This window comes from Vipera berus (assembly GCF_964194415.1).
Source record: "Vipera berus genome assembly, chromosome: 8".
Classification (NCBI taxonomy): domain Eukaryota; kingdom Metazoa; phylum Chordata; class Lepidosauria; order Squamata; family Viperidae; genus Vipera; species Vipera berus.
In genome coordinates, this window is record NC_138211.1 from 8,951,853 (window position 1) to 8,979,236 (window position 27,384).

Sequence of the window (27,384 nt, forward strand, 5' to 3'; positions counted from 1 at the left end):
TAACAAAATCATACAATGGCAACCTGAGATGAAAAATTTTCAGCAGACTAGCTTTTAAGCAGAAAGACTCCAGATCATGACCATAGCAATACTGGTGAAAGAACTGCTCCTGAATTGTGTTGTTTTTTTAAAAAAATAATAATCTTTTTTTCTGGCTCAAAGCTATTTTAAACTTGTATCCGAATTTTTCTGGGGGTGAGGGGGTTGAATGGGTGATACCTTTGAGGCAGTTTTGACTACTAGCAACTGCCTGGACAAATCCCTACAGTTTTCTTGGTAAAATGTTGAAAGTGATTTGACATTTCCTTCTTCCTAGGGTTCCCTGGCCAAGGTCACACAATGAGAGAGGGGGGGGAGGGAGGGAGTGAGGGAGAGGGAGGGAGGGAGGGAGAGGGAGGGAGGGAGAGAGAGAGGGAGAGAGAGAGAGAGATTATATTTTGTCTCCACTCCAAAGGTAAGAGAGAGAGAGAGAGAGAGAGAGGGGGGGGGGAGATATTATATTTTGTCTCCACTCCAAAGGTAAGAGAGAGAGAGAGAGAGAGAGAGAGAGAGAGAGAGAGAGAGAGAGAGAGAGAGAGAGAGAGAGAGAGAGAGAGAGAGAGAGAGAGAAAGCAATGGACCATAACTATTTTTTTCTTCCTTCACTTCCATCCTTCCTTTTCAACACCTAGCAAGTCTACTCTGATTAGTGTAACGGTTAATACCAAACCAACCTAGGTAGAATAGGCAGAGGAGATCCACTAAACAATGGCATGAATGTCTTGTTCAATAGCTCTTGAGTGTGCAATCTGAAAAGAAAGACATCAAGTGCAACGCCGTTGTGGGAAGCTACGTAATTCTGGATCTGCCTGGAGATCATCTGGAGATGATAGAGTGGATCTACTCGACGCTCAAAAATGGAAGGTCTCATTGATCTACAATGTGACTGTGGAACTAGCAGAGATGGCTAAATTGACTGTTTTGGTTAAAGAAAACGAGTAATTTTATTTCTACGTCGGAAACCGCTTCTGGACTTTGTGCTTGAGGTGGAAAAAAAATGAAATTTTGATTTTGGGCTTTTCCGATTAGATAGATTTGTTGTAATCGAAATGGCTAGTTTATATTACTTCGTAAAACGAAAAAGTTGAGGTTTGATGTGAATGTTCTATTTTACTGCACCAAAGGAAGTTGGAAGTCAATGTGTTTTTTCTTCTTTTTTCCTTTTTGCTTCCCCCCACTTTTCTTTCCCCTTTCCCCTTCCTCATCTTTCCTACTATTTACTTTTGTAATTTCTTTATCTTATACTATAAACTAATAAAATTTGATAAAAATAGATGATAGAGTGGATCTTGGAGAAATTTAGAGGAGGACAAAATTACTAAAAAAAATAATAATAATCATATTCTGGATCAGATTCAGGCATGCCTGGCAAATGAAACTTAATATGTTGGACCATAATTCCAACAAAGCCTTTAGCAAAGGAGGGTGAAAACTGTCCAAGAAAATAAAAATCAACTAGAATAAAAAATAAATAAAATAAAATAGAAATAGAACCGTTATGTTAAGAAGGAAGGAGAAAGAGAGGGAGACATATCGTTTGCTTACCTGCTCCTTTGGTACCATAAGGCAGTTCATAAAGTGAGGGGGTCTTCTCCCAAAAATAGTCCTTGAGCTGTAAAAACAGCGGAGGTTCCCGTGTGTAACTGAAGTTAAGAAAGAGAAGATGGAGATATGATTCAGAGACCGTTGGCAGCTTTTATCTTTCCTTTCTTGTTTAGCAACACTTCTGGGGCCCACTACATTCCTTCCCCTTTCAAGTTCAGGAAAATTAAATAGAAAAGATCTGTGATCATCTGATTCTTCTCAAAGATGATCTGGGGACTGGAGGCTAAAACGTATAAAGAACGGTTGCTGGAATTGGGTATGTCTAGTTTAACGAAGAGAAGGGTGAGGGGCGACATGATAGCTGTCTTCCAATATCTCAGGGGCTGCCCCAAAAGAAGAGGGAGTCAAGCTGTTCCCCAAAGCCCCTGAAGGCAGGACAAGAAGCAACGGATGGAAATTAATCAAGGAGAGAAGCAACCTGGAACTAAGGAGAAACTTCCTGACAGTTAGAACAATTGACCAGTGGAACAACCTGCCTCCAGAAGCTGTGAATGCTCCAACACTGGAAGTTTTTAAGAAGAGACTGGACAGCTATTCTGTCTGAAATGGTATAGGTTTCCTGCCTGAGCAGGGGGCTGGACTAGATGACCTCCAAGGTCGCTTCCAACTTTATTGTTGTTATTGTTATTGTTATTTTTATTATTGTTTGTTGTTGCTGCTGCTGTTGTTGCTGCTGCTGCTATTATTATTATTATTATTATTATTATTATTATTATTATTATTATTATTATTGGACTAGATGACCTCCAAGGTCCCTTCCAACTTTATTATTGTTATTGTTCTAGCAAAAACAGACTCTGTTACCCACTTTGATATCAGTTGTGCAGCTTTCCTTTCTATCTCTTTTACAGGACAAGTCATCTTTTCATCTTGAAAGTGGAAATCAAAACTGGAAGACAAATGGCAAGGAGGAAGGAAGTGATATTATTATTATTGTTGTTGTTAACAATCTGCAGTTGTATTCACAGGTTAAGACTGGTAGAAATTTAATGATTCAAATGTTATTTTTATTAGCAGTACTAATAGTACTATTAATCTACAGCTAGATTCACAATCTAAGATTGATGAAAACCAAATAATTCAAATCCTAACCAAAGACCTAAGAAGCATTTTAAGGCACTGCCTAAGGACACAGGCAATTCCAAGCAACGTTTTAGTAAAATTGTTCTTTAAAAAAAAATAGGGCGTTCACTATGAATATTTTCCTGCTTCAGCTGATAAGAAACGAATTCTTGGCATTAGCCCTGCAAAATAGATCAGACTAGAAAAGCTAAGTCACACAAGCCAGTATAACTTTTATGACAGGGTTATAATAACAAAATCCATAATGGGCTGTGTCCGATAAACAAAATATGATTCTACAGCAGGTATGTGAATAAGGATTTCAGAATTAATTCTTGGTGGTTATCTGGAACAAAGGCAGGGAGGGATAAAGCACATTAAGACTTGCAAGAAATGTAGTGTTCTAGTGTTCTGATCTATTTAGACTACCTCCAAGGCTTGTATTTATTTTGCAAGACTGAACATGCTTCTTCCCTCCCTCCCTCCCTTTATTGTCATTAAAACTAAAGAGAGCCTTTTCCGAGAGGCTTATTCGAATTATATATCTGGCCCAGATTCCAATTTCTTTGATTTCGCAGTTGCCTTGGATGTGGATCTTTCTCCTGTGATTCGAGGATATTCCTTCTGCCCATTACACAGTGTACGCAAAATTGTATTGTTTGACTAGCTGGTACACTTTTGTATTATTTTTTTACAATTTTATTGTGACACAAGATGGAGCAAGGCTTCTTAAGGAAAAGTGGAATATACATCTAACATAAAGCCCACTGTGGGAAAAGGCCATTGATGGACTGTATAGATCTCACCTAGAAAACCCATGGAAAACTCAGGGCTGAACAAAAATATATATTTAAAATTATATAATTGAATGATTATATCACTTTTTAAAAACTGTTTGCTTTTTATTTCATTTTTTTTAAAAAAAATGGTCACACAGTCCCAATCGAGAATGTTACCTAACAGGTGTAGCAGCACTGAGATGTCCCAAACGTGCTTTTTTTTCAAAAAGCAACTGGACTTTGTTTTCAGCTCAGAACTGAAGAAGCTTCTTGGATGAGAAGCAAAACGTCTTCAAGGAAAAACCAAGTCCTGTTGCCTTTTGAAAAAGCACCTTTGGGATAACCATGACCAGGAAGACTCCATAGACAGCACTGAGATGGTCTTCAAGGGTTCTGTCTTCATAGTTGTGGTTTAGGAGGTGAGATATAACATCCTGAATAAGATCACTACTTTTGTGTTTCAACAGATTTATTGGGGATCGTGTGTTTCTGGTAGTATACAGGCAAAGATGTTGAACTAGGCCCAGTGAGACCCAGATTCAAGTCCCTCCTCAGGAGCAGAGGTTCACTGGATGACTTTGGGCTAGATCCTCTCTCGGCCCAAGAGTCAATGAAGTAGAGTGGTGAATGTGTTAAGATTTCAAATTCAAACCCACCATGGGCCATGGAAGCTTCCTGGCTATGAGCCTCTATGCGGAGGGACCTTAGGACAGCAACTTTCTCTCAGCTTAATCTACCTCATAGTGTAGTTACTGAGGTTGGGGGACAGTAGGATGGAATGCTATATATTCTGCCTTGAGCCAATAAGCACTGTATATACGTATAGTCCTCACTTTCAAGCTGTACTAAAAAGGGACCAATAAACAACAAGGATTCAAAACACAAAACCTTGCTTATTTATAGCCCAACCTCCAGCACAAATGGGCCAAAATTTCTCTCTCTCTCTCTCTCTCTCTCTCTCTCTCTCTCTCTCTCTCTCTCTCTCTCTCTCTCTCTCTCTCTCTCTCTCTTTCTTTCTGTGTGTGTGTGTGTGTGTGTCTCACACAGGCTCAAAATTCTGAAAAGTGACTTCTAATTAGCATTATCCATCTAGCTAAGGAGACAAAGTGAGGACTAATGAACTTCCTATATCCTTTTTTTTTTAAGAAACACACTCACAGCTGTATATACCTTTCTTCCCGGGATATCGTATACCACACCATCAGCAAAAATACAGCCAATACTCCAAGTATCTTCCATCCTGAGCAAAGAAAAGAGTAGGAGAGGTGTTACGCCCGAGTCCTTCAACAGTGGAATCTTTCAACCATAAAATATGGAAGAGAAGAGGAGAGTTAGTTTAATAAATTTGAAGGAGTGAACAAATGAACAAATGAGAGTGGGCAGGTCTTTTCAATATTCTGAACATGAATGTTTTCCATTAAAACAAAAAACAACCAACCAACAAAAAAATAGGCATTGGGAAAGAGATGAATCATGGCATTTGTATGCTTCTACTAACTCTAATTTTCTAGCACCTGTACCTACTACTCTCTCTGCACTTTGGAATGAAGTTACGTTTAAAACTGGATAGCTCAAACCAGCAAAACAAACCATACTTCCAACCTGGTTTGTTGTAATCAAGAACAAACACAATGCAGATAACAGGACAAACCCTACAGCTAAGGAAAACAGCATACAGTAATCCTTAACTAAGAACTGTTTAGTGACCTCTTGAAGTTACAACGGCTCGGGAAAAAATGAGTTTTTCACACTTACAACAGTTTGCAGCATCCCCTTGGTCACATGATCAAAATTCAGATGCCTGGCAACGGGATCCTATTTATGATGGTCGCAGTGTCCCAGGATCACGTGACCCCTTTTTGTGACCTTCTGATAAGCAAAATCAATGGGGGAAGCCACTGAACATCCGTGTTCCTAACTTAACAACTGGGTGATTCATTAAACGACTGTGAATCCAGAAGCTGTGAATGCTCCAACACTGGAAGTTTTTAAGAAGAGACCGGACAGCCGTTTGTCTGAAATGGTATAGGGTTTCCTGCCTGAGCAGGGGGCTGGACTAGATGACCTCCAAGGTCCCTTCCAACTTTATTATTATTATTATTATTAAGAAAGGTCGTAGAATGGGGCAAAGCTCATTTAACGCCAGTCTCTCTTGGCAATAGAAATTTTGGCTCAGTTTGGCTATAAGTTGAAGATTACCTGTATCTCATCCTTTTTTGCTGTGAGCATAAAAGGAGAAAAAAAATACATGAGGGTACCTGAGCTGATGTTATTTCTGCTTCGAGCTATCTTGAAAAAGATGAACAGATGGACGTTCTTTCCTTCGGTAAGAAAGGGAAGCAAAGTTTGGGATATCGCTTGGTATTCAGAGGGGGAAAAATTGATCTAATAATCTAAATATAAATCTAATCTATATATAAATCTAAATCTAATCTATATAAAGCTAAATCTAAGTCTAAATATAAATCTAAATCTAATGCCTAGACAAAAACTAATGGAATGGAAACTCATCAAGGAGAGAAGCAACCTAGAACTAAGGAGAAACTTCTTGACAGTTAGAACAACTAACCAGTGGAACAACCTGCCTCCAGAAGTGGTGAATGCTCCAACACTGGAGGTTTTTAAGAAGAGACTGGATGGACAGCCATTTGCCTGAAATGGTATAGGGTTTCCTGCCTGAGCAGGGGGTTGGACTAGATGACCTCCAAGGTCCCTTCCAACTCTATTACTAAAGCCTTGGTGGAGCAGTGGGCTAATGCCTCCTTAAGTAACACCAGCTGCCTGCAATTAGTGCAGGTTCGCGTCCCACCAGGCTCAAGGTTGACTCAGCCTTCCATCCTTCCGAGGTAGGTAAAATGAGGACCCAGATTGTTGGGGGCAATTAAGCTGACTTTGTAATAATGCCGCTTGGGGGGGGTGTGAAAGCCCTAATAAGCAGGCATATACAAAGAATGAAGGCTACTGCTAAGCTTGTAAGCCGCCCTGAGTCTTTGGAGAAGGGCGGGATATAAATGGAATTAAAATAAAAAAATAAAATAAAAATACTATTACCATCACCACCACTATCACCACCACTACTACTACTATTATTACTATTGCTATTATTATTATTATTATTATTATTATTATTATTATTATTATTATTATTATTATTATTATTATTATTATTATTATTATCTTTTCCACTGATATTTTTGAACCAATAAAAAAGTACGTCTGTAAGCCAAAGAAAAGTCCAGCTTAATTTATAGCCTCTACACTTCTTGCTCTCCCGGTTTTGAGATACACTTTGTTTAAAGATGAAATTAAAAAAAATGACTCTACTCTCATTTCTCTACAGTGTAGAGAACCGAGAAACTAATTTTATTGGGATGACACTCAGACTCGCTAACACTATAGCTGTGTATCTACTATTAATTTAATTCTATAAATCACAGGGCAGCAAGAGAAAACTGAACAGATGGTCAGAACTGAAGTTGCTCTGGAGATCCAGAAAGGCCAGTTAAGCAACCTATTGCAAAGAAGATTATGCAGGACCTAGCAAATTAACTCCTTTAAGTACTTCATACTGGCAGAATTTGCAGAACAGACTTAACTGGGTTAATCCATTTTCTGGCTTTGAATAGTGGATTGCACCATCAACTAAACCTCGTAGACTGGGTTCACAAAGGCACCACACAGAAAGCAAAAGGAGAAAGAGAAGATGTACAAAGTCAGCTGAATTTGTTGGGCCAAGACTTTAGATCGGGGGTCCTCAACCTTGCCAACTTTAAGACTTGTGGACTTCAACTCCCAGAATTCCTCAGCCAGCTTTGCTGAGGAATTCTGGGAGTTGAAGCCCACAAGTCTTAAAGTTGGCAAGGTTGAGGACCCCTGCTTTAAATGACCTTGGGGAACAAGGTGTTAGTTATCAGCCTCTTTTGCACTGAACTTTAATTCAACTCTTGACCACAACGGAGTGCAAAATTTCTCTGGTTAAGAGAGATGTTTGTGAAGTGAGTGTTGCCTCATTTTACGACTTTTCTTGCCACCGTTGTGAAATGGATTGCTGGAGTTGATAAGTTAGTAACCAAAGTTGTTAAGGCAACCTGTTTTTCCCATTGACTTTGATTGTCAGAAGGTTGCAATAGGGGATCCCATGCCCTTGGGACACAGTAACAATCATCCAATAGGAATCTGTTGCCAAAGCATCTGAATTTTAATCACACGATCACGGGAATGCTGCAAAAGTCGTAACTGTGAAAATGGTCATAAGTCACATTTTCCAGCGCCGTTTTAAGCTTGCACGGTTACTCAACAAAAGGTTGTAAGTCGAGGGCTACCTGTATTAAGTACTGCTAGCACATTTGATTTTCAACAATTGATTAAGGAGCTGGCTAATCCATTGTTCTTACTTTCTGATGACTTATCAATATAGTACAAAATGTGTTACTTGAAATTTGGCTATTAGTTGTGATGGTTTGTGATCTAGATCTGCTGTGAACACTACTAGAGTGTTCTTCCTCCATTAATAAGTAGGATAATCTAGCGATTATAGAAACTATTTACCGTACCTTTTCATCAATTAAGTACATATTTTTATCCAAGCCTTTTATTTCTAATCCCCAATATCAGCTCTCAAATATTCCAAGTTACCTCCTTTAGCAAACAAAATGTCTTCTGTTGTTTTTAAATGCTTCCCCCACACACACACACACACTATTTGTTTCTCTTAGCATTTAGCAAGGAAATAAATATGATTTTTCCACAGATCTTAACAACACAAGCAATAAAAGAACTCCAGCTGTTCAGGAAAGAAAAGAAAGAAAAAGAATGATATAACACTTGCTGAACTTAATATTATTACAGCAGTCAAGGCTGGTGAATTACCCGCAAGAGTCTGCTTTTAAGGAATTTTTGGAAGATCGCATTCAAAAAGGAGATAGTGGAAGAAGAGACGGTTCAGAGAAGGACAACTGAGATGATCAAAGGGCCAGAGAAGTGAGGCTTTTTTAGTCTAGAATGAGGACATGATTGAGATGTACCGTACAAAATTAAGCATAGTATGGATAAAGTGAACAAGCAGAAGATGTTTTCCCCTTACTAAAATACTACAATCCTTCTCGCAAAGGAGCTTTCCAAAAGGCAACTGGATTTTCTTGGTTTTCTTCCTTGAAAACGTTACACTTGTCATCCAACTAAGCAGAACTGAAGAAGCTTCATAGATGAGAAGTGATACGTTTTTAGGGGAAAAAACAAAGAAAGTCCAGTTGTCTTTTGAAAAGCACCTTCAGGGCAATCATGATCTGACTTGAGAGTCTTCACAGACATTAGAACCACTCATACAATTGAATCTTGGAAGCATCAGAACAATCAAAAGGAGATATCATTTTACGCAATATGTAATTTAACTTGAGAATTTGCTACTGTATGATGTGATGCTAGCTAATACCTAGACTGCTTTCAGAAGAAGAAAAAAAGGAACATTGGACCAATGTATAGAACCTGGCTGAGGAATTCTGGGAGTTGAAGTCCACAAGTCATAAAAGGGCCAAATTTGAAAACCCCTGGTATAGAAGATTTGAGGATCAATGGCTATTAGTCCTGATGAATGTGACTTCCTAACAAGGCCATCTGTTGGGAAACTGATGGGCTTACTGTGAAACTGATCACTATGGACTAGATGAGGTCCAGGGATCCAACCCAACATGGCAATGCCTATGAAAAATTTACTGCAAATTCTCCCATGATCTTTGAAAGAATCCAAATTTGGGTACTGCACCTCACATAAGTTTAAGTTCCTTTTGAACTTAAACAGTCAAGTAGATATTTTTAAGAACAGATTTGTTTTTTTTACTTCTTTTCAGATTCTCTACAAAGGAACATAAGGTATATTACTTGATCCTATCACAATAACCCAGAAGAAAACAAAAAAGATGCCATAGAGCAAATAAATCTGATAATTTGAGATGCTGAAACAAAGGTCACAAGAGGGTAATTAATCAGCTAAGAAGTAAACTTATCTATCTGAATACGTTTTAGTAAACTTCGGTTGATATGATATTTGACACAAATACAACTCCTTGACTGCTATATATAGATATAGTTTCTTGACAACAAATATTAAAAGCTCCTCTCTCAGAGATATGAGCAGCTAAGAAATATGAAAATAAGTGGCTTGTCACGGCTTCTTCTGAGACTTGTGTTTATTTATTTGACTTCCCAGTCTAATCCTGGAACATTCTGATGCTTTCCCATTCAAATATTAACCAGTGTGAAGTCTGCTTAGCTTCTTGACCTATGACCAAAATGGAGCCTTGACTTAGCACCAAAATGGAGCCTGGAATTTAAATTGTACATTGTTGATTTTGTAAGTCGAAGCACGTAACCAGACTCGATTTTGGTCACGTTTACACAGCAGTTGTAAAGTCGCTGTGGTCACATGATTGTGATTTGCAATGCTTGCTGCCATTGTACAGCCGAAAATGGCAAGAAAACCCCCACTAATTTGATATGCTGAATTCATTTAATGGCCATGTGATTCACATGGTCATTAAACGAATCCAGCCAATCCAATTCACTTTTTCCCCCATTTTCTGCTGGGAAAAGGCAACACGCATTGCAGATTACACTCGTGTTAACCACAGGATGCTGAAATTAGCCAGAAATATGAGCCAGTCCCCAAAATATAGATAGATAGATAGATAGATAGATAGATAGATAGATAGATAGATAGATAGATAGATAGATAGATAGAGATAGAGAGATAGATAGATAGATAGATAGATAGATAGATAGATAGATAGATAGATAGATAGATAGATAGATAGATCATGTGACTGCAGGGAGGGGGAGACAGAAGTCATAAATACCCTTTTTTTAGTCTGTTGTAATTTTGAGCAGTCATTAGGCTGTCATAAGTTGAGTCCTTGTAACTAAGCATTCCCTTTTCTGTCTCTCCCCAAAAATTAAACTCAAGACAGTCATCAGGACCCAGGGAGGCCATGCCAGACAGAACAGAGCTGAGCCACCTGGAGCTCTGCCTCATTTTGCAATTTCATGTGACACCATTCAAACAATAAATGACCTTGGCATCACCTCCCTGGCTTTCAGAAAACTCTTTTTTAGGGAAGGAGAAGAAAAGCTGCTTTTCATTGTGCAATCTTTGGGTGCAACTCAATAATCCAAACTTGCCAAACCACCACCTGGGTTCTTTGGCAAATTTTCCACAAAGGTGGTAAATCTTGAAAACCACTAACCTAATTGGTGAATGGCAGTGCAGTGCGTTCCTCTCCCAGTGCACAGTGTACTTCAAACAATAAAAGAAGCCAAGAAAAACCTTGGTTTAAATCAGTGATTTCAAAAAGAAACAAACAATTACCGTATTTGTTTTAGATGCCTTTTAAAAATGCAACTGTGTAAAGGGTGCTCCACCAATATTATTATTCTACTTTATGTAAAAGTCAAGAGATTTCCTTTGAAAGAGCGGATGAAATAATTAGATAAACAGAATTTACTGGAGATCACAGAAAGTCAGGGCAGATTTGGTAAAGCGATTGAAAAGACTAAAACAGGAAAGACCAGCCTGGTGCCAATAATCTGCCCACCTCTTATTATTTATTTTATTTTTATTTTAATTCCATTTATATCCCGCCCTTCTCCGAAGACTCAGGGCGGCTTACAAGTTTAGAGGATAAACCTTTGCAACCTTTACAACAAATGATGAATGGTCATGAAAAACTTCCTGACTGCTATAAAATGGCTAATATACAATTACGGGAAGTCCTTGATTTATAACCATTTATTTGTTTAGTGGCCATTCAAAGCTACGAAGGTACTGAAAAAAAAAGTGACATGACCATTTTTCACACGTATGACCGTTGCAGCATCCCCATGATTACGTGATCAGAATTTGGACACTTGTCAAGGGGCATGCATTAATGATTCGTTCGCTCAGGATCACATGATCACCAGCAAGCAAATTCAATGTTATTAACTTCACAACTACAGCTATTTCTTTAACAACTTCCTAGGGCAAAACCCACTTAACAACTGCCTTATACGTAATGGGAATATTGAGCACATCTGTTGTCATAAATCAAGGACTTGTTGTTGTATCCACAGAGACTCCGGACCTGGTTTGAAAACAGAATTACCGACCAACATCTTCATTGAACATTGACTATAAATTGTTTATGGAAAACCAGCCTCTAAAAATTGTTGCACAAATACTGTTTTTGTGGTTTCCTCTTGAAGATTCAAGACCGCCACTGTACTATCTTTCATTTCCCCTTTTTCCCCTGCAAAATTTGAAATATTTTATTTTCGGATCAGCAGACAGTATGCCACGCACAAAGAAAAAGAGAGGGAAATACGGACTTACGGGACTTGTTGATCATTTTTATCAGCAGATATGGGAAGGTCTTGCAACTGAGGCTCTCATGGCGAACATCAGGGGTTACCTGGAAAAGGCAGATGTTTGTTAAAAATTTCATCGCACACAGGAACAAACGCAAAGAGTTGGGACATATCCTCCCCATGTAAGTCACTGAAAACACAACAGATGGTTTGCAACAGCATGTGATTAAGCTATTACAGATTCTAGTTGGGGTGGGGGGCAATTGAATATATAAAATGAATGTGTTAAAATGGAAATATGACAAAAACTTGTAGCTGTGAGGGAAAAAGTATATTGCTGCAATGACATTTCAGGTATTTTCCCTTCCTTTCCTCTTGCTCAGAATTATAGATTTATTTTTATTTTACTTTATTTTATTTTTTATTTGTATAAAAAAATATAATTTATTATCTATTTATTTATTTACATGTATAATAATAAAAAATATAGATTTATTATTTATTTATATTTCATATTTCTAAAGTGTTCATCTCCCTCATGGAGAGACTCCGGGCAGTGTACAATAAATAAAACATCATATGAAAATTAACACTACAAATTAGAAATTAAATTAGGATTAAGAATTTTAGAAAATTGTTAAACATAAAGAGCAATGTGTGGATTTTTTTAAAAATATATAAAAAAGCATTTCGATGTATTCAGAACATGTTCAAGTTTTTATTAAGGATGAAAACAATGGTAAATAGATGCACAAATTGTAAATATTCTTGTAAAACCCAATCGATATTTGCTCAGTTTCATTTAGGTTCAAGACTGAACTCAAAAGGAACATTTCTAAAGATTTATGAACAAATAGTCAGCTAATACATTTAATGGTCTTTTTGTACATTATTTCTCTATACTCCAATATATATTTATTTCTTTCCAGCTTGGGTCACGCAACTACATGAGTTTGCATTTGACAAAGTCTGTCATCTCTATTATACATGGATATATATTTGTGTGTGTGTGTGTGAAGTATTTGTTAAGTATTTTAGAATACCTTATGTGTGTGTGTGTGTGTGTGTGTGTGTGTGTGTGTGTGTGTTAAGTATTTGTTAAGTATTTTAGAATACCTTGCTAGGCCCAAATACAGGCCAAACCTTATTGCCTGTATCAGCCTAACCTAAGGCCATCCACAAGCTGTAGTCACAACTGTGACAACTCATTATTTGTGTATTTTTTTTTTGTTTTTGTTAGCAATTCAAAAAAAATTACACACACACACACACACACACACACACACACACACACACATATATATATATATGTGGATCTTTGGTTATTTGGGTTTTTTCCCGCGTAGAAGGGAAGAAGGAAGCAGAAGCCACTAGCCTGATGATGACGGATGGGATTCCGTCGAAACGTCGCCCCTACACCTTTAGTTCTACGCGGGGAAAAACCCGAATAACCAAAGATCCACATACGAACACCCGCGAAAACCTCAGAAAACATATATATATATATATATATTCACATTCACTCAGCAAAGAAACCAAAAGACATTTCCTATTCTCTCTTTTTCAGAAACAAAATACTATTTCTCTACAATTAACCATGGGAAAAGTTTAGCTTCCATCCCTTGCCTCTAACGTCACTGAAAAACATTCTCTTTTTGCAGACAAAAAAAAATAAGAACCGTACAAAGAAGTGCATTCTAATTTTTCCCAATAAACAAATTTTAAACGAAGATCTCAACCATAATCCAAAAAACCCAGAAACATTTGGCCACCACTGAACACGCTCACAAAAATTAAACCACAAAAGGACAGATGTGTACATTGCAGACTGCATACTTGGGGACTTTTTTCCTTTTGTTTCAATCATCGGGGTGAGAAGAAAGAGGTTAAATATACCTTTTTCTTTGCCGTCTTCTCCAGGAATGAATAAAGTTCCTGCATTCCAACTCTTCTGAGAGAGAGCAGAACTTACCTCTTTCCTGATTCCCTGTGAATTTCAGCATCCTGGTCTTGCACATCTCACAAAACAGAAAACGTAGCTTCCCTGCCCACTTCACAGTGTTTACTCTTGAACGCAGCTATGCTGAACTCACTCACATTCCCAAGCTGTGCATTGAAAGCCGACAAAAATGCATTCCCCAGTTCTGATAAACAGTACAAAACCTCCTGTCCAGTTCAATCAGTTTGGCCTTGATTTTATTTATTTATTTCCCGTCCAACTAGATGCCCAAATGCAGAAAATATCAATTTTAATCCCTCTGAAGAACACCATCTGGAAAGTGTGATTAGGTTAGGGTCTTCCCCGTATTTGGCCCCTTCTTGACAAACGCAGTGACCAGTTCTTGCACTTACAACTGTCACAGCATCACATCCCAGGGTCAACTGATCAAAATGTGATTGCTTGGCAACTGGCATGTATTCACGACGGTTGCAGCTTCCCAGGCTCTCGTGATCACCATTTGTGACCTTCCCAATTGGCTTCTGACAAGTCAAGGGGGAGGTCTGATTTCTTTTAATGACCACAGGATTCACTAAACAAGTATAGTTATTCGTTTAACAACTGTATCCAAAAAATGGTTGTAAAATGGGTGTGACTCATTAACAACCGCCTTGCAACAGAAATTCTGGTCCTAATTCTAAGTCAAGGACAATCAGTCATTTTCAGGTGTATGTCATATCCTGCTTATACAACACAACCAACAATAGGCTCATGCTGTCAACATGCTACACTGAAAATTGTCCAATTCCATTTTAAACTAACCAAACCTCTTGAGGACACTCAGCCAACAGAGCAATCGGGGTCAAAATGACACACAGTCAAGGAAACAAGTACAAAAAAAAAATATGGGCAAATGATAACCATTTCCTGAAGGCTATTCCCGAGAATGGGATGATTGAACTTGAGGCACAAATGTTCAAACTACAAATACCCTGTTTCAGACACATCGTGCAAAGACCTAGCTTTCTGGACAAGGCCTTTATGCTGGGAAAGGTAGAAGGAAAGAGAAGAAGAGGGTGATTATCATCAGCAAGGTGGCTAGACTGAGTTACGGAGATGATGAAGGGCAGGAAGACCAGGTTTAGGGATAGATGATCGTGGAGAAAATCGATCTATGTGGATGCTAAGAGGTGACACTGATTTGATGGCTCTTAATCACTCCATCAATCCCTGAGAAAGGAGCCTTCTTATAAAAGCTGGTTATTTATCCTTGCAAACTTGACACCACAAAACCAAACCAAACCTTGTAGACATTTTCTGAAGATTCCTCTAACAGAAACAAAAACACAATCTGCATCTTATCAGCTGCTTTTATACTTTAGACCTTCAGTGCTAGATATCCTTGGCATGGCATGCCTCCCTATGTTTCCGATCTACAATTCCCAACACTTCATAGTGAGCAGAGAGTTGAATTCAGCCACACCTGAGCACCTCAGGTTTTCCACCCGTTTCACACTCAGCTCTGCAAACATGTTCAGCCTAAAATTATTATGCTGCTCTATCACATTTCTCTCATACCATATACCTTCATATATAAACATATATAGTTTAAAATCCCCCTCTTCAAATATGCATGGCAAACATCAACAGCGTAAGAGGCAGTCAACGCACAGCCGAGCGAAATGTAACTTGTTTTGCATGTGATGCAAACGTGTTGTAAGAAAAAGGGGGGGAACAACAACTATCAAAATAGTTCCATAGACAGATCAGAAAAAGTTTGAGCGCAAACATAAACAACTTGACGGAGCAGAATACGGAGCAGCCGGAAATCTGTGTATCTTTGAAAAGTATACCTAAGAAACTCACTAACTGCTTTGTTTTTCCACAGGAACCCAATTACAGATTGCACTTATTCTTCTTCTCATAAAACACAAAGCAATTTGACTCCATTAGCCAACTTTGGTAGAAATCAGCCGTTTCATTTCTAGACCCACCCATCCTTCCTTCTAAGAATGACTATCAGCCCGGAAAATAAACAATATCAATAAATTCCCAAATAATCATGTCTCTGGGCTTTAGACAAGCCATTCTGTTTATATATCCTCATCATAAATCTACTAAATTGAGATTGTAATAGCTGTTTAAAGTTTCATAATTAATGAAAACAAGGAGGGAGGGAGGGAGGGAGGAAAAAAAAAAGAAAGGAAAGATATGATGGCTTATAATTATAACAACATTCTCTTGTTCTAAGCTATGAGCGTGTCTGATAATTTGGGGGGGGGGCACTGCTGGACTTGGGTTCAAATTAAGATGCATAAGTTATTAACTGAAAATACCAGAGCCACCCTCTTTTTAATTACAGAGTCTTCAATGCATTACCTACCTTGCTTCCTGAAATTGAGTAAGAGGCCACCGTACTCATTTCAACTGAACTGTGTTAAGTGATAAGCTAAAACAGATCGGAAAGGAAAGAGCAAAAAAAAAAAAAGAGGCACTCAAAGCAAACAGTGAAATAAATGAATAGACGAACTTCTAGGCAACAAAAGAACAAAACATGGACTGGAGTAATGGCGTTAAGAGCCAAATGCAAAACTTTAAAAATAACTCCTCCCCCCCCCAGCTTATTTTTTTTTAAAAATGCTGCGGCACGCAAAGCGAGAAGGAAATACAGCTATGAAGGCATTGTTAATCCTTGGTCCCTAGCTGTAGATCAGAGGCCTTGGGATCTTCCAGGGTTAAAATGGCCCTCTTTCCACAGAGGGATGGACTGAAGGATGGTGGGACTTTCCAAATTCTTTCAACTAGTCCTAAGAGAAAGTAGGGCCCCAACTATTCTCTCTTGTGGACCGAAAAGAAAAGAATTGCCGGAACAAAATGGCTTTGCTGCTTATTTTGGAAGACGCCTTTAGATCATGCCTTCTACCTACTGCAAAGGTGAAAAGAGGGAGAACTAAAGCATAGCGCTTAAGTATCTACCGGCAAGGCTTTGAACACAGATTTTAAAAATAAATGCAAAAATCAGAAAACACTTCCAAAACAAGACTTTTAATTGGTTCAGGCCTTGTTAGATTGGCAAAACACTTCCTCTCCTCCTCCTCTCCCCCCACAACTTTCCCATTTGTGCAAAATATGCAGCTACCATGGAATCATTAATGACATATTTCATTTTTTTCAATCCATCTTTGTTTTTCAATAGTCACTTTCTACTCCAGTTGTCCCATTCCAGTGCATTCTTGTTTGCCTGCTAGATGCTGTTTGGGCCTCCAGGAAGTAGAGAACCGCTTCTCTCAAAAAAGCCACTGTTACACCGTTTCTCCATTTTCTTTCTTCTATGGCATGCAGCAAAAGGCCAATGCAGGACTCGGGAATCCACACATTTTATTATTATATTACCAGTGTAAAAACACGCTAATAAAATCGCAATTCGGTTATCTTTGCTAGCCAAGGCCAAACCACAAGTTGTACATTCATAAAATAACAATACACTATAAAGGTAGCATGACCACAGTTTACATTATATGGGGAGAAGACAGCTTTTAAGAGTCACAGACAACTAGCGCAAGTAAGAACATTTTCCAAAATGTCTTTCCGATGGGACTAAAGGGCCCAGCTTTCTGTAGCTTAGCCTATTTGAGATCCCCTTGGTTGAAAATGTTTTGCCCCATGTTTTGCCCAGTTAAAGGTTATGGACACATGGGTTTTAGCAGAATATAAGCTTTGGGGACTGTTAAATAGCGGGTTCTTTGACGCAGGAATGAAGACGCGAACAGAGTACTGGTAACTCATAGTTTATTTCGTGCTGTGACTGTACTGAGGGAAATGGCTGCAACCAGCTGCAATATATAGTCTAGCCCCTAGGCGGCAGCCAATAGGTTTGAATCAACCATTGCCACCTGGAGATAGCCAATTGCAGCACAGGAGACTTGTAGTCTGGGTTGCTGGAGAGCCGTTAGCTGCTCCAGCAACCCATGTGTTATTCCCTCAAAAAGCCCAGTACATAACAGGGACTGTACATGGTAGAGCATAAAATTTCAATAGCTAATACATAAACTTATTTATATGTTTCTTTTGTCTTGTTGATGCACTTTTTGGAGGGGGAGAATAGTCTTGCGTGGCTATGTTTTGTTTTTGTATTTTTTTCTCTCTTTTTTGGAGTTGGTGTGTTAATGTTTTGAATAAAATAAAAAATTGAACTAAAAAACAGTGCAGTCGCTAAGATGCAAGGCAGCACCTTCTCTTTGAATGCCTTGATTCCTGATCCTTAGCTTACATTCTGGTGAAGTTTTACCCAAATTACAAGTAAGTATTTCTGAAACAGAAAAGAGGTAATAGCACTTAGACTTATATACCGCTTCACTGCGCTTTACAGCCCTCTCTAAGCAGTTTACAGAGTCAGCATGTTGCCCTCAACAATCTGAGTCCTTATTTTACTGACTACGGAAGGATGGAGGGTTGCGTCAACCCTGATCCTGTCAGGATCAAACTCCAGGCTGTGGGCAGAGTTTGTCTGAAACTTTAAGCACTGAGCCGCAAGGTCAAATTGCTGCCTAAATTGACTCCTAATGGATTAATTGTACTGATTCAACAAGGTAGGATGAATTTGGGAGACTCCCCTAAGGTTTGTTTTAGCCAAAAACAAGATGGCATAGTCTCAGAGGAATCCCCAAGGAGATGCAACTTAATTCTAACTGTATATATTTGACCTTATAAAATCTAATTGCTGCTGGAATACTACTACGAGCATTAGAGCTTGCATACTTAATTAATAGCAATGTCCTGCATGATTTTGTATTAAGCTCACAACCAGCAGGTGGAAGATTGAAAATGGATGGTTTACTGCAGATAAACAGCTGAAGAAGAAAAATGTGGATTAAAAGATTACACCAAGGCAAGCTAAAAAAAACGCTCATGCAATTTGGCAAGCAAAACACCCTAAAAGTAGTAAAAAAGGGGGGGGAGAGAAAGACTATAAAATTGAATTGCCAGAAAACTATTTAGAAAATTGAAGAAGTTAACCATCACACAACCAAGATATTTTTAAAAAATCCTTAAAATGAAGTGGACAAAATGAGGTGGATTGCAGATGTTTTGTTACCAGACCAGCTGTTGCCTAGCCTGGTAATGAAACATCTGCAAGCAAGCAGCCAAGCTCACATATTCTTCTATTGCTACATATCCCTTTCTATCACTGCTTTTCTGCAATTGGTATCTGAAGGCATGCAGCCTCCAAATTGGCCATAACACTGAGTCTTGATGGACCTGTCTTTCATGAATATAACCAATCTCTTTTTATAGCCAAACATTCATAATTAAAATTACAGTTTGGTCTAGTGGTTAAGACATTGGGTTAGAAAGCAGGAGATCATGATCTATCTATCTATCTATCTATCTATCTATCTATCTATCTATCTATCTATCTATCTATTTATCTATCTATCTATCATCTATCTATCTATCTATCTATCTATCTATCATCTATTTATCATCTCTTTCTCTCTTTTTCTGTCTCTATTAGGAGTTATCACCATATCTTCTGTTCACAAATTCCACAGATTAAATTACGTGCTGTGTGAAAAATGAGCTTTTAAAAATCTATTCTAAATCTTCTTTCAATCAGCTTCATTGAATGGTCCTGATGCTACCATTAAAATTTTAAAAAAATATGATTAGTTGCCAAGACTGTAGAAATACTGCAATTTTGAGCACCGTGTCAAGGCAACCAGGGGAAAAAACCTGTTATGATTTTATGAGCCTGTTAGGTATCACAGAAAAATCCTAACAACGATATATCTCCTTCTAAAAATAATTGAAAATTATTTGTAACTGATAAGCATTCATGCTCCAGCTTACAGGTTTATCAAATTAATATTATCTTCCCCTTTCCCTTCAGATAAAAGTTTAGAGGCAGAGTTGAAGCCCTGGTTTTCTTAGCTAAAATGAACAGAGATTAAGGGAATCTTTATTGTTCATATTCCCAGGAGAGATTCTGAATTCTAGGCTAATTGCAGACAGGATTCCATCAACGGAAAGTGGTAGAAACACCAAATGTTTCTTGGCATAAACACCACAGAGTCATGACGTAACCATGATTGTGTAAATACACCCTTAGGTTCCTCAGCCAGCTATGCTGGGAGCTGAAGTCCACACGTCTTAAAAGTTGTCAAGGTTGCAGACCCCTGCCTTAGAGCAATTTAAAGGAAATTAAACATGCTGATAGGGAAACTATTTAAACAAAGAGAAATCACCAACCAGCTGGCTTTCTCTACTGAATGAAGAGATCTCGGGGAGAACAGTATCTTGTATTGCCCAAAATGTTTATAGAAAGTTTTTCTTTCTCTTACATACATAGTCCAGACATAGGAAAGGGGGAGCATGACCCTTTACAAGGAATTTATCCATTGCTCAAGGATGTTAAAAATATGAACTCTTGCTTTCCATCAACCTGCTCAAGAGATTAGGATCATTATACACCTGGATGCCTAATTTGTTTTGAGTAATAAAAAGATGGTGGCAATCCAAATAAAAAAATGTTCAGGTGAACACCAATGCAGTATAACGCAGGGGTCTTCAAACTTGGCCTTTTTATGACTTGTGGACTTCAATTCCCGGAATTCTGGGAGTTGAAGTCCACAAGTTATAAAAGGGCCAAGTTTGAAGACCCCTGGTATAAGGTGTTCCTTCACTAATTCATGCATGCATTCATTCAATACGTATAACTGCCCATCTCAAACAAATGATTCTTATTAAAATGTACAGCAGAAACCCCGACAATAAATAGAGACATCTACCAGAGCCAAGTCAAACTCAAGAGGTTGACTTGGAGCACGTTCAACCAAAGGTATCAGCAAGTTCATGTTACTCATGTTCAGGGCTGGGCTTAGCAAGCATCAGCTTACAGTTGAAATTCATGATCCCAAAAGAATATGACTAAAGCTAAGAGTAAATAGCAACTCAAGAAAAGAGCACACATGCCTATGTGGGTGTGGGTATGTGTTTGTGTATGGCAAACACAAACAGGTGACACAATGGGCAACAGGGAATAAAAGAGAAAGGCATAGATATTATTATTATTATTAATAATAATAATAATAATAATAATACATCAATAAATTGCAGCTTCCTGCAATAACTCCAGAAAAGCTACAAAAAACTGCGATACTTGGAACATCTTACATTTTTTTTTATTGAAAAGTTTTAACATACAATTTTTCCCTTAAAAAATCCCCCCTCCCCCCCTTCTCCCTCCCCCCCTTCCTCTCCCCCCTCCCCCCCATCTTACATTTTAAGGAGGTACCTGATTGATACCTAGGATGCTGGCAGCAACCCGTGTTAACCATCAGTGCCAGTCAGTTTGAATGTTCAGTTGACTGAGGTTCATGTCATAAAAAGATAAACCTGGATTTTGAACACAGAGGGCAGGTTTCTTCAGGTGTTCAGTATTATCACTCTCAAACCTGCACACATTAATTACAGCTGCAATTTATGAGGTTAGTATGAAATCTCTAGGATTATGGGCAACACATTGTAAGTCTTATGCAGCTGACATTTCTTTTCAGGTTCTTTTTGAGAGATTTTTTACTGTTACTATTTTATTTATTGCTATTTAAAAACATTTCTATCCCTGTTTTCAATGAAATATCCAATGTCGGGTTCAAAGTCATGGATGACGCACGGTGATTCTTCTAAGCTGAGTTCTTTATTGTTTCACACCTAAAGAAAAAAAAATCTTGCAGGCTGGGGACTCTATTATCTGCACCTATGATACACTCTGGGAACTATTAGGGAGAGGCTGTCTTCGCCCTCATTCTCACACACACAACTGGGCTGAGTAGCCTTTTGCTCCTCTAGAATGCATTCCCTCCCTCCCGGGGATCCACCTCCTTACTACATTCCATCACAACCCAAGGAGCATGTAGCAACATCTTGGACCTGAGCTTTAATCCTGATAACCACAGAAGAGAAAATTGTTTGGCTACAACTAAGAACTCAAAATACTAATTCACACATGATCCTGGAACTGCCTTCCTTCGGCCTAGGCCTAAGTGGAATTTTCCTCCAATGAGATTTTCCCATGTATTTTACCAGGAAACATAGATAGGGCAGCCTAGAAAAGTCAGTGCCCTCCTAACCATACCCAAGCACTCCAGGTTTGTTGGCAATGTCCATTTTCCTGTATGAGTTCACGGTGATGTAACACTAACCCTAATTCCATGGTGGCGAACCTATGGCATGTGTGCCACAGGTGCCATGCAGAGTTCTCTCTGTGGGCATGCATGCCATTGCCCCAGTCCTAGGCCTTCAGTTGGGTTTTGTAAAACCTTTTTGCTTTAGGCCTCTGCCGCCGTGTGAAAAAAAAAAGGTTCCAACTCACAAAGTTGGAATTGATTGATTGAACTTTTTAGTCCCACCGAGTCTGCTGTTACCACCGCAGGCACGCCCACCCAATGGGCCATGCCTACCCAATGGGCCACACCCACCCAGCACCTGACAATACATAAGTGGGTTTTGGGTTGCAGTTTGGGCACTCGCTCTCTAAAAGGTTCGCCATCACTGGCCTAGCTACTGAGATTGGCTTTGGTACATGAGATGTCCCCAAAACAGATCAGAAGGCTGAGTGGGTTCACATGAGGTTTTGCACACCCAACTGACTGCAGAGTCCCTGGTGTTCATTTGAATGACAGAAACATTGATCGAACAGAATGACTGTTCACCGGCTCTGTGGGCCAAGGGCACCCAGCAGAGTCCAAAGGACAACTTCAAGAGGGCAGATACTAGAGATAAGCAATACAGAGTGTGCTTGATCCAGAGCTATTGGTTTAGTGACGGTTTGAAGTTACAACATCACCAGAAAAAAGTGACTAACCACTTATCACTTATGGCCTTCACAGTATCCTCTCGGCCACATGGTCAAAATTTAGTCACTTGGCAACCGGTATGTGTTTATGACGGTTGCAGCATCCCGAGATCCCATGATTGTCATTTGCACACTTTCCAGCCGGCCCACAACAAGCGAAGTCAACGGGGGCAGATGGATTCACTTAATGACTAGGTGAGTCAACAGCGACCATGATTTGCTTACAATCAGCTGTCACTCACTTACAAACCACTTTGTTTAGCAGAGGAAATTCAAGGCATTTTCATATTTATACTTTTTATTTACTATAGCAAAATCCAAGGCGTGCTTGTGCATTTCTATAGCAATGGCTCATTTCCCCATTGCACTGATATTTGTTCAGAAACTACTTTCTCAGCCTATGGAGTCATATGCCAGATTTACGTTGCATGTTCTGTGTGAACACTGATCTTTCAAGTTGGTGCCACGTCCCGCCTGTTACTATGAAATATAATTCTCCCCAAGCGTCCTTAAGCCCTAACTGATATGTGTTTTACGTATCACACTCAATAGTAATGCACTAAAGATGTAAAATAGCATTTTTATGTTACCCACATTCCATTCATGTATGTATAATGGTTTAATCCATCAATAAAATGCTCCTTCAAATAAATGTAAGGTGTAAGTAAACCTTGAAAAAAAAGGCAGCAAATTTGTCTTGAATTTAGATTTCATTTTGATTCTGAAGCTTTATAACATACTATTACATTACATTCCTATATATTAAAGGTAAAGGTTCCCCCGCACATGCGTGCTAGTCGTTTCCGACTCTAGGGGCCGGTGCTCATCTCCGTTTCAAAGCCGAAGAGCCAGCGCTTGTCCGAGGACGTCTCCGTGGTCATGTGGCCGGTATGACTAGATGCCAAAGGCATGGAACGCTGTTACCTTCCCACCGTAGTTGTCCCTATTTTTCTACTTGCATTTTTACGTGCTTTCAAACTGCTAGGTTGGCAGAAGCTGGGATGAGTAACAGGCGCTCACTCTGTTACGCGGCACTCGGGATTCGACCCGCCAAACTGCCGACCTTCTGATCGACAAGCTCAGCGTCCTTACAGGAATTCAAAGAGAGTGGGGCAAATGGCAGCAGTATCTAAAACTTTTAGTGGAAAAGTATCTTTGTACTTGCTTTAATCCAAGTGAGCTATAAAGACAAAATTAAGTATTTTGGATCTGACTAACCATAGCAACAGCACATAGACTTATATACTGCTCCACTGTGCTTTACAGTCCTCTCTAATCGGTTTTACAAACTCAGCATATTGCCCCCAACAATCTGGGTTCTCATTTTACTAATCAGAAAGTTGGAAGTTTGAGTCAACCTTGAGCCAGTCAGGATCGAACTGGGCAAAATCAGCCTGCAATATTACATTCTAACCAGGAATAAGTAGTTAAGTAAGTAAGTAAGTAAGTAAGTAAGTAAGTAAGTAAGTAAGTAAGGAGGGAGGGAGGGAGGGAGGGAGGAAGGAAAGCAATAGCACTTAGACTTATATACTGCTTCACAGTGCTTTACAGAGTCAGCAAACTGCCCCCAACAATCTGGGTCCTCATTTTACCATCCTCGGGAAGATGGAAGGCTTGAATCAGTGAGAATCGAACTGCCGAACTGTTGGCAGCCAGCATTCTGCAGAAGTAGCCTGCAGAACTGCATTCTAACCACTGCGCCAACATGGCTCAAGCTACTAGCAGTAATTTAAACAGAGAAACTTCTCTGTCATCCTCTTGTAACAGAAGATAGCCTTACGGCCGTGCCGTCACAGCCACTATCTAAACGATGATCCACCCCTTGTACCTATATTTAAAGTTGTAGCCCTTCCAGGATCACAGATTCTAAAAGCATAAATCAAGCCTTCTTCTTTAATCTCAAAACTGTAATACTCCGGGGTAGATCTCAAAAAACAAAATGAATAAGCAATGGAGGCAGCGAGTTTTTCTAGAAATGCGGGGAAAAAATGACTGCACCCAACTGCCAGAGGCACTCAATATTGTACTTCCAGCCACTCACAAATTAGCAATAATTAACTAGCGCTTTGCTAAGAGCTGTTCTTTGCCACTGTACATAAAGAGCGGCCTACTGCTTTTACACAATTCATGTGGCAGCTTCTCAGTATTAATAATGGTAAGAGCATTCAATAGCATCTCCGTTTAATGTAATTCCTGAACAATGGATTTCATATCGACACTGAATAACTTCTAAATTACCTCAATATTATTGTATGTCTCACACTGAGAACAAAACGCTGAACGGCAATAGTTTGTCCATTGATAGCTTAATGCCCCACATCAACGGAAATGCAGCCTTCTGACTTTCTTTCAATTAAGTAATGTATAATATTAGTCACGTTCTTGGAAAAAATGGTTGCTTTGATAACAAATAAAACGCAGTTGCATGCAGCTTTCATCTATGATCTCTCTGTCATCTCCTTTCCAAAGGAGTTGCTTTTAGATAGAAAGAGAGACTACAGGTAACCCTTGATTTACGGTCACAGCTGAGCCCAAAATTTCTGTTGCAAAGTGAGACATTCATTAAGTGGGTGTTTTACGACCTTGCTTGCCACAGTTATTAGCCGAATCACTGCAGTTAAGGTTAGTAACACGGTTCTTAAAGTGAATCTGATTTTCCCCATTGGCTTTGCTTGTCAGGAGGTCGCGAAAGAGGATCACATGATCCCCGGGACACTGCAACCATGATAAATATGAGTCAGTGGCCAAGCATCTGAATGTTGATCACGTGACCCTGGGGATGCTGCAACGGTCGTAAGTGTGAAAAACACTCATAAGCCACTTGCATTGGTTCTCCTCCAGAAGAACTTTCCATCGGAATTATAAAATATAAAAAAGATGTTATGCTTTCAGATACCTCGCCACTCTCTTAAGTCTTATAAATCAGGCAAAGCAATCATATTTTGTACAGCAAAGACTCAACACAATTTAGTGTGTACAAAGCACAGCATGTGAAACAAGGATAAGCAATTTGGTGGCCCTTCTAAATGTTTTGGATTACAATTTCCATAATCCCCTGGCAATACCCATTGCTGGCTGGTATTGACTGAAGCTCAAAACATCTGCCAAATGCCAAGCTGCCTTCCTCGCCCCTCCCCGCCACCCCCGGATGCAACAATAAATAAGTAAAACGAAGATTTATTTTTATTTTTATTTTAACTAAGGAAGGAAGCAAGTCGCATGAGAGCAAAACTAAAAATTCCAATATTTCAAAAAGCTCACTTGGCAGGGTTGCTGAACGGAAAAATGAAGCTGCTGTCGGGTTTGAATAAAGACAAAACTGATTTTGCACGGGGCAACTTAAGAACAAAATCTCCATTAAATAATTATGCTACTGTACAGTATATCATTTTCCTGTGTGAGTCTTTTCTCGTGTGGTAGCTTACAAAGTTCAATTTCCCACATGCTGAGAGAGTTTTAGCTTCCAGACTGAAGGAAAAACACCATGGATGCCTCTTTGCCTTTAAGGGGCTACAGCCTTCTCCAATTCTACTCTCACTTAGGAGACATCTGGATATTTCTCTTAAATCAGCGGATGGTGTCTGACAAGAAACCTGTCAAAAAAGAGACCCAGTTTGGTCTACTGATTTAGGTACCAGGCTAGAAACCAAGAGACTGTGAGTTCTAGTCCTGCCTTGGGTAAGTAAGCTGGCTAGGTGACTTTGGGCCAATCACCAGGAGATGGTGAATTCTAGTCCTGCCTTGGGCACGAAAACCAGTTGGTTGACTTTGGATCAATCACTTGGAGAGAGTGAATTCTAGTCTCAGTTTAGGCATGAAAGCCAGTTGAGTGATTTGGGGTCAATTGTTAGGAGATTCTAAGTTCTAGGCATAAAAGCTAGCTGGCCCTTTCTCGGCCCAACCAACCTCATAAGTTTCTGGAGGAAACAGGAGGAAGACACATTAGGTGTGCGTACCTTGAGTTATTTATAAAAAATAATAAAGGTGGGATTTAAAAAAAACTAATAAAAAGCTAAATAATTATAACCAGAATCAAACAGGAAGCCTTTGAAAGAGTAGCGAACTGCTGGGTATTTTACTTATGGCTGTTCTTTGTTTACTTCTGATCAATTTTCTTAATTGGATGCCAAAGTTCAGGGCAGCTACGATATCTGATTTGCCTAAAGGTACCACTGATCTCGCAAAGGGCAACTTCAGAACAAGAATAATTATGCCACTGTCTATCGGGTGTATCTTGATTCTCAAAGAATCATTTTCTTTCGTAATTCTTTCCTCGTTTGGTATTTTACAAAGCTGAATTTCCTACCCGCTGGGTCAGTCTAGATTCCAGGCTGAAGGGAAAGCACCACTAAGGACTTTTTCCCTTTCAGGGGCTACAACCTTCCCCAATCCTACACTCACTAGGAGACATCGCTGATACCTTAAAAGATTTCTCTTAAGCACATGAAAGCTGTCTGATAAGGAAACATCCACACCCACTGCAACCTCTGGGTGAAAAACTAAGTTGACAAACAGTGAAATGAAGCCGCTCAATGAGAATCAGACAAATACCTGCTTATTGTAGGAATTTGGATTAAAGCTTCCGAGACAGATTAGCCCATCACCATTCTCATTCCACAGTTTAGCTCTTCTTATTGTTAAGGCATTTTTTTTACAAACCTTCAATCATCATTTACCTTCCTAAGTACTGATGGTTACACAACTTCAGAAATCAACTGAGGAGATGGGTTTCTAAAGGTTCCTCAATTCTCCAGCAGCAAAACCTCAGC

The 27,384-nt window shown here is 39.1% G+C and overlaps 1 protein-coding gene across 15 annotated transcripts in view; it reads right to left on the minus strand.

Moving 5' to 3' along the window:
• Window positions 1-27,384, minus strand: part of ST3GAL4 (ST3 beta-galactoside alpha-2,3-sialyltransferase 4) — a 115,778-nt gene that overhangs the window by 12,861 nt on the left and 75,533 nt on the right. For 9 of the 15 annotated variants that reach the window (XM_081333667.1, XM_081333658.1, XM_081333657.1 and 6 more), the window contains 4 exons: window positions 11,848-11,926; window positions 4,656-4,725; window positions 2,453-2,533; window positions 1,585-1,682 (listed from right to left, as the gene is read on the minus strand). In XM_081333667.1, coding sequence (XP_081189793.1) covers window positions 1,585-1,682; window positions 2,453-2,533; window positions 4,656-4,725; window positions 11,848-11,926 — 328 coding nt within the window. Of the gene's footprint in view, window positions 1-1,584; window positions 1,683-2,452; window positions 2,534-4,655; window positions 4,726-10,723; window positions 10,790-11,847; window positions 12,852-13,718; window positions 13,940-16,144; window positions 16,370-27,384 lie in introns of those variants that run through there. The other 6 variants (XM_081333665.1, XM_081333661.1, XM_081333664.1 and 3 more) reach the window with 6 other exon arrangements.